Source organism: Rhinolophus hipposideros (genome assembly GCF_964194185.1).
Source record: "Rhinolophus hipposideros genome assembly, chromosome: 5".
NCBI classification, from domain to species: Eukaryota; Metazoa; Chordata; class Mammalia; order Chiroptera; family Rhinolophidae; genus Rhinolophus; species Rhinolophus hipposideros.
In genome coordinates, this window is record NC_138051.1 from 4,409,105 (window position 1) to 4,417,527 (window position 8,423).

An 8,423-nucleotide genomic window follows, 5' to 3' on the forward strand; every position below is an offset into this window, starting at 1 on the left:
ACAGAATTAGGTGGCTTTTTTCTCCATGACCGTGAGATCCCTGTTGCCCAAAAAGATCTCAGATCAACACACCACATCTATTGCTAGTTTCTTTCATTCATGACACTAAATACTGATGTTTTCTTATAGATTTTTTTCTTCGCTGAGTTTTCATTACTTTTTTTTATGACTATCATACATATTTTGGATCCAACACACACAAAGGACATTTCATCAGCTTTAATGCTGTCTCCTTCAGTAATATGGACATGATATTAGGAGAGTGTTGTTTTTAGAATCTGCACAATCATTCCCAACTCAGTTAGCTTCTCCCCCGTTGTTAAGGCAAGCAATAGTTGAGTTTTCCTATCACCATCACATTTCTGCATCTGGTAGGTCTGCATTTTGGTAGGTCTGTAGATTCTCTTCTCTGTCACTTGCATATTCCATCTCAGGCCTTGACCCTTCATCTTCAGCAGGTGAAACTCTAGTCACTGGACCAATCCCTAGCCTTGACCGCTCTGTGGGAATCACAGTGACATTTTGATCAAGGGGAGGAGATCTGAAAGTTATGTAGTTGACAAAGGAGATGATCCCTAAGGGAAGAGAAGAATTTCAGGTTTATTTCAATGGACATGTGGTCGTTGGCTTTTAAAATTCTTACTCATCCTTTAAATACTCAGTTCAAAAGGCCTCTTTTCAGTGACGCCAACCCTTCTCTCCCCAGCAGGGTTCCTTACCCTCCCGGGTTCCCACTCCATTATAGTATTTCTCACATGGTTAGGACAAAGATTGAACTTCCTGGATTCAAGTCAGAGCTCCACTACTTTCTGTACGGTCTTAGGTGAATCACTCAAGCTGTCTATGGCTCACTTAGTGGTGGAACAGATTACTAATTCCCGGTCGTCAGTGTCATACCATACTTCTTCTTGATGTATAAATGTTCTATATAGGAACAGTCAGTCTTTCTATTTCTCCTAGATTCTACCTCCCTTTCAAAAAGTGATTTCCCCTCCGATCCTTCTAGCATAAGGTGGGGGACTGACTCACCAGAAAACATGTATAAGCAGTCACTCCACCAATTAATATGATAGGCCCATAGGAGAGCTGACTCCATGGCATCCCTGGTATGCCCGTGAACCTGTGCCAGAAATAGGATGAGGCAGAGGAGCAAGCAGATGGCTAGGACCGGAAGAAAAGATGTCACAACCCATCAGTGTTTTCAGTCTGCTTTGACTACCACCCCCAACTCTTCTTCTTCTTCCAGATGCCATATGTATGGCAGGATCAAAATGTGAGGAATGACCAAGAGGGGAGAGAGAAAGGGGCTTTTACCTCTCCCGTGGTATAAGTCACCTAAAGTGTGTTTTATATAATAAGACAGGGCAGGTAACTGGCAGCTTGATGTGATACCAAAGAAGAGAAAATGGACCCCCAAAAAATTAGGATGAAAGCGCCACAGAGAAGCTTTCCCTTGACAATTTTACCCTGGCATCACCCCTGCCTGTCTATGTTTGTACCTGAGCTGAAGCTGAGCATGGAGACCTTCAGGTCCAAGTTGGTGGTCACGCTTCCTCTTCTAGGGAGGCAAGCGCTGAAGAGCCAGCCAAGGCTGATGAGTATGGTGAGGACAGAGATGAGGTAGAAGGCCCTGGAATACTGGAGATAATCTGCCAAGGAGGAGGAGAAAGGAAAGGCTTGGTTAGTCCAGCAGGCAACCTCTCTCTAGACAACAGACAGAGTCTCCGAGAAGGCAGTGAAGACTAAGGAGGATGAAGCTGAACTTGTTATGTTGAATCCACAGCGCAAAGAAGGATTGTCTTTCTCAGCTCTTCACTGATACTTGGGATTTCTTTACTATGAAGGCAAAGCCTTTCCTGTAAAACCAAAGATAATATACACCTAGTTCTGGGTGGGTTAACATGTTAACGTAGATGTAAAGTAGTTTGTAAGGGGTATGACTCTAACATCACAACATAGATTCAAATTTTTTCTTGTTCCTAATCCTAATTTCAATAAGTAATACATGTTCAATATATAAGCATTGCAAAGACTACAAAAGCTTCAAAAAGCAAGACAATCAGCCACAATCCCACTACCCAGAAGCAAGCTCTGTTAACATTTTATTTCTTTCTAGAAATTTCCTATTTTCTGTGTACAGTAGATATGATACTCAATATCATGTGAGTTTCTTCCTAAGATTATATAGTAAGATGTTTCCCAGATCACACACTGTAAACATCATTTTTAATGGCTACAAAACAGTATGTTAACACATTTTGCTTAATAATTAAACCATTGCTGGACTTGGAGTTTCTTTCTGTTCTTTTCTCTTTCAAATGTATCTGGCATGGGTAGGCCCTTGTCAGCCTGTGACTACAAAATGAAGTCACATTTATCTTACCTCCTATATTATAATGATTTCAAGCCCTTGATTTACTGGATTGCAGGGATATAACACCCCAAAAGTATCTCCCTTTCTTTTCCTGAAATTCCCTCTATGTCCTATCTCACAATTGTTCAAGGAGAGGTCTGCTAAAATTCGTTGGCTCCAAAGCCCTTGCCCAAGTGCATATACTCCTTCTTCCCTCATCTCTTGGCTCCCAATCTCTGCTCTCTTTGGCTCTGGATGTTGGTAAGAGAGAAGAGGAGCCATGCTAAACCTTACTTTTTGCTACCACACCCCTAACATGGAACAAATCCTTCCTGAGCTCCCAGCAATGTTTTAAGAAATAGAGAGGTTAACTTATTATTGCAAATTGATACGGCTTTTCTGAGCTACCACAGACTCAGCAATTTCTTCAGCATCCTTGGAAGGGTGCCTCCTTTTCTAGCTTCTTTCCTGTCTCAATGTAGCAGGGGCCAGCTCATCTCCCCCCAAAAGTTCTCTAAGCACTTGTGCACCTAAGAATCCCAATCCAGCTTCCAAGTAATACAGAGAGACAAAATTATGTACCAATGTTATCCCAGCGGAAGATCTGCCTCTAAAGTTTTATTTTGTTCTCTAGAACTTCCCATCGATAACGGTGATGTCCATGAAACCACACCCCAACTCACAGAGGTGAGTTGTTCTGCAAATTAGCCACATTGAAACATAATAACCCAAGACCAGCACATTTTATGAAAACTGAGTCATTCAGAACTGGCAGTATATGTAGCTAGGGAGAACCACCAGCCCAGACTGGTCCCACAATCCCCCTCGGGCCCTAGCAGCCCTTGTCTAGGCTCTGGACTCTGGCTGATTGGACCAAGGAAGGGGACCTGATTCATGCTGGACCAATCTGATTCTTATGGTTGGAAATTTGGATTTGGAACTGATTCATGTTAATTTCCTCTTTTGCTTGCTTGAATCAAGAAGATATAAAACTAGACTGGGATATCACTTTTGGGGCACTTATACACTAATAAGCAGGGAAAACTGAGCTGTAGAGATAAGACAAAGCTGAAATAAAGATGAGTGACAAAGCAAACCTAGAGACACTGAGTGAGGTGGGCTTGTTTCCAGTCTCCTCTGGAATCCTCAAAGGTCCAGCAAACTTCCTGCCTTTGGGAGTCTGTGAGATTCTCCTGAATCTTTATAAATACATTTACTCTTTAGCTGACGCTAGTTCAAATTGGTTCTGATATTTAAAACACAAAACAGCATTGTGTAAGATAGCCAGTCCAACTCCTGTGTCAGGTATGTTACAGTCCTATCTTCTACCCTGAGGGGGAGACTGTGCCCTCATGTTCTTCATACCTTTTCTTTTCTGTCTTAGTGCCTCATCTCCTGACAACTACGTAAACAAGATCACTCACTACTCCAAATAAACAGCTACACATTCACGCATAGAACTGTCTAACTTTTCAAAGGAATCAAGTCTACTAGTCATAACCATACACAATAAATTGCCCAACTAAACACTTAGTGTCAAAATCTAAAACAGCTGCATTTGGTTACCTTCATAGTTTTTAAAAATTCATTGAACAAAACAAAGGTCCCAAAGCTGCTGTATCTCCTGTAAGACAAAAAGAAAAACCTATTTCACCTGTATCCAAATATTTCTGAAGCTTCCCGTAATGATATGCTGTGATGAGGACTTAGGCTGCAGGAATTGCAAGCCTCCCGGTTTACTGAAGGTGATGAAGCCGACCTGCTGGCAAGATAGGGGTCGTCCCTCCCAACTGGAAGAGAAAGAAGTCCCAATCATTTGAAAAACGTGGCAAGACCCTTGCTGGCATTCTCAGGACCATTGCATTCAGTGATTCTGCACTCCGCAGCCGTCAGGTAAGAGGTCACTTACCAGGCCTGCGAGGGACACTACCAACCAGAAGACAGTCGTGCTTCTCAGCCAGTTGAGAACTCGTTGAGAACTCGCACCACTTGGCTGATTATCACTGATGGGCAGGGGCCCCTACTGCTATGAAAGTAAAACTGCCTGGGAGTTTTTGGGAAGTGAGGGGGAGGGGGCTGTAAGCCACCCACTCGTGTGAACAAATAGGCTCAGTTCACAGTAGATGCCCTCCTCCTTTCTAGTTGTCCACGGCCCTGGAAGGAAGCAGTGGGGAAGCCAAGATGACATGAGAAGAAAGAAGGCATGAGAGGAGAGAAGCCAGCACGTGGTGCTCGCTGTTCCAAAGAAACGTGGTGGTGGGACTCCCTTGACACACACCCTGCGTCCTCCAGTAGAAATCGCAGTCCGGGTAGGAGGCAGTGCTCCGCACAGATCTCGGCCTTTTTCACTGTGAAGGAGCTGGACTGGTGCGTGGGCGTGGGGTGTGGAGATGGGTTTTGAGGATGAAGGTAGTGCTGCTGGAGGCAAGCTGGGGAATCAGACACTTATTCAGCCAAGTCTAAACCCCGGTGCTGCTGCCATGCTGCCTTCACTCCAGGCATATAGGCCAAGGCAGAGTGTCCCCACACTCAGGGGACGCACACGCAGGGCATGGTTGGAGAATGGAAGAGATCCGGGATGGAGATGTAGCACCCTTGAGGGGAGGCAGTGACATCCACTCAGTAGTTGGGTTCCCTGGTGACCCAGCTGGAGCACCAGAATAAATCACTTCCCACAACTTGGTGATATTTAATGCATGGTGGTTCCCAGGGCCCTGGCTCGGGAGTGCCCAGTATCTGGAATAAAAGACCAACCCTTTCTCTCCCACCCTCTACAAAACAGATCAAGTTACTGCCCATGGGAACACATTCCTTTACACTACATTGCAATCTCACTTATGCTATGAGGGAATTAACAGAAAGGTCCGCTCCACATTTGAGACCTAGTAAAAGACGTGAAGGATGGTGTCCTCTACTCCCCGCCCCTTCCTTGTTCTGTCATCAACAGCTACAGCAGAGAGGCTTCGGTCATCTAGAACAAGGTGAAGTCAGAGGCAAAGCACAGTGGTCTAGAGTGGGTCCAGGGCCCGAGAACCTGAGCACACACATTCCTGAGACTACCTGAGACAGCCCCTGTGAAACTCTCAGAAATGACTGAGGATGGCATACGAGCAAGGCCCAAATTCTTGCAATCCAGTAGATAAAAGTTTAAAGTTATTGAATTTGGGCAATAACAACATAGTATTGTCACAGGCTGATAAAGCCTGTACTTACCGATTCCATTTTGGGAATTCCTTATGAGATCTGTATTATAGACTGATTACTGGACCTAGAATTAGCACTAATGTTGGAAATCGGGTGGGTACTTACCTTATATTTGTGTACGTAGGGGACTCACGTAATTGACTCTCTCTAAACCATTAACAATTGGCCTCATAGGTGAATTCAAGGCTCCAAAAAAATAAACTATTTGCTATTTTAAGTGACAAATTTCAAGGTTCTGACTCAAAGATTTAAATAATCTCAAGTCCTGAGTGTAAGCCAAGAATAGAGTTTACATAAATATAATTACAGCTTCACTTCATGCCAATGTCTTTTACCTCATTTCTCCAGAAATGGAATTAGTGAGTGTCAATCTCTGGATCCACTTAAACATATTGCTCGGCTCATACCTAAGTACATTGTCCTCAGCGTGTATGGAAGTGTGCAGTTTTGTATAGTACCATTTAAAAATCTGTTAATGTCATGGTTGAAAAATTCTCTCATTGTCATTTAATTTGCCTTTATTTAATGACCGATTGAGGTTAAAATTGTTTTTCCTATGTTCATTAGACATTTGTTGTTTCTCTTTTGTGAATTGTCTGTTTACAAAGAATTTGTTTATTTGGGTATTTATCTTTTTCTAATAATTTGAATACATTTTTATATATCAAGGTCATTAATCTTTTATGTTTCATAGTTGTTGCAAGCATTTTTCTTGGTTTTTCTTAGTTGAAGATGCAGTTGACTTTGTTGTCAACTAGTTGTCTGCCTGCCTTTGATTTCAGTTTCTACCCACGATCTTGCAGTAGCTTCGTGCCCCTTAGCTCCAAATGCCCCGGCCCATGGCCAAATAATGGATGCTCCACCTCAGCGTTGGGCCCAGGTGTCCCCACGCCCCCAGCATCTGGGGCGCCTCAGTCTCTGACAAGGAAAAATAAATGCTTTGCTCATGTATGTTTTCTTTCACAATACCTGTTTCTTTGTGTAAATCTTATCTCTTGCGGATGAGAAGGAAAGTGTTTAGTTTAGTTATGTCTTTCCTCTAAGTCTTGGTTCTGATTGAAAAACTCATACATATGGTATCTTCTAGCCTAGAAGCTTATTTTTAACTATTTTGTGTTGCATTTTCAGTTTACTTAAATTCACATAACACTGACATTAAGAACTTACTCTAAATAGCTGGCATTTGTTAAACTACAGCTCTGACATGCATTTAAGCTCTCTCCTCCTGTTAGCAGACCGACAAGTTGACCTTGAACGTTAAATCTGATGGAGGGTGAGATGCTTTGCTTTATCTCCCAGTTATGATCAATCACTTCTTTCCCGTTTCTGCATTAGAATACCAATCACAGTAATAGCTTGTAAATGACAAAAGAGTTCTTCCCAGAGAGTAAAGAGGGCATCAACTCATAATTGGGAGAGGAAACAACCTGGAGTACGAGGGAGAAAGGACACCAAAGAAAAGGATGGCTATATTTACAATCTGGCCGAGACCCATCCTGGGCTTGGAGACATGAAGGCCAGAGATCTTGGAGGAAGAAAAATGAAGGTCAGTGTGGCAGAAAGCTCTGGAACTGTGGGGCCTGCGGCATTTTAGTGGCACTCACAGGGTGGCTTGGGTGTGTGGCTCCAGCACAGCTCATGGTTGCATGAGATCCAGAGTCCTGCGTAGAGTTCAAGGCCATTCTTGACCACCAGGAACCGCACCCAATTCAGTGGGGACACGCAGATCAGCATTAGGAGGCTAAAACCACACAGGCTGCCACAGAACATTCGGACGTAGGTGTGTGTCTGATCCACATGCTGCTGCCGCCTCTGGGCTGGCATCGAGGCACTCGGATGTTTGTTGGTGGGGAGGGTAGGCTACAAGGATGAGGGAAACATTGCCTACCCAAAACATACCCCAGCCCCAGGGTCGCCTACTCTTCTCTACCTGGAGAATCCCCATGTGGCTTTGATTTGTGGATCTCTATCCCGACCCCTTCTACAAAACACAAAAGGGTGATCTTTTCTCTATCCTTATGACACGCTGTCTGGGCCTGCCTTTCAGTCACGTCCTCGTCCTCCCATCTGACCTGCAATTGGGTACCTCCTTACCCTTTGGTATTTCCGGTTCCCCTTAAGTTTGGGGACCTCAGGACTGTAGAAGGTCAAGACTAATTGGTCCCTCCTCTCCATCTCAGCAGCCAGTTCACCTTCTAACTGCCACGGAATTTGTCTCAGCACCTCCTCACACATGCTGGCAGAATCCTAAGGGGCCCAGAGCCCAAGGCGCCGAGCCCATTTCTGTTTCATATTCCAGGTCTGGTCAGATCAGGAAGAGAGCATTACATTTTAAGCATGTGCCTGTATGCGTGAGGCTCCCCAGCCTCCTTCCTCTGACTCCTCCCAACTCCTTTATTAAATAAATCCACAAGTGTTTTGTCAGCCGTTGTTGGGTGTCAGACTTTGTGTTAGGTTCTCGGACATAAAGATGAATAAGACACAGTTCCTTAATAGCAAATAAAAAAAGTGATGAGGTGGTGAACACAATGTGATATGTAGATGATATATTATAGAAATGTAGGCTTGAAACCTATGTCATTTTACCAACCAGTGACACCTCAATACATTTAATTTTAAAAAGTAAAAAAAAATTACATATGATCGCGATTTACTGATATCTGTACACACACACACACACACACACACACACATCAGTAGCCCAGGATTCATGCTCTTACCCCAGCTCTAAGTGGGAGGCCTCAGGTGTATCTCAACAGGCTCATGAACCCGTGTGTCAGCCATAGTCCTTCATGCAACATCCACCCTTTTCTGGTTCCCTCTTGTGGGGACAGAGCCAGGAGTGCAGTTTCCAGGCTCTCGGCCT

The 8,423-nt window shown here is 44.0% G+C and overlaps 1 protein-coding gene across 1 annotated transcript; it reads right to left on the reverse strand.

The window, feature by feature from the left end:
* Nucleotides 1–204: 204 nt before the first annotated feature.
* On the reverse strand, nucleotides 205–7,732 carry TMEM202 (transmembrane protein 202; the record flags this gene model as incomplete). The annotated part of the gene is made up of 5 exons (XM_081047723.1): nucleotides 205–575; nucleotides 1,030–1,161; nucleotides 1,500–1,649; nucleotides 7,162–7,417; nucleotides 7,652–7,732. The coding sequence occupies 5 exons, from the start codon at nucleotides 7,730–7,732 to the stop codon at nucleotides 355–357; spliced, it is 840 nt and encodes a 279-aa protein (XP_080903849.1). The 3' UTR covers nucleotides 205–354.
* Between the last annotated feature and the right edge of the window lie 691 nt (nucleotides 7,733–8,423).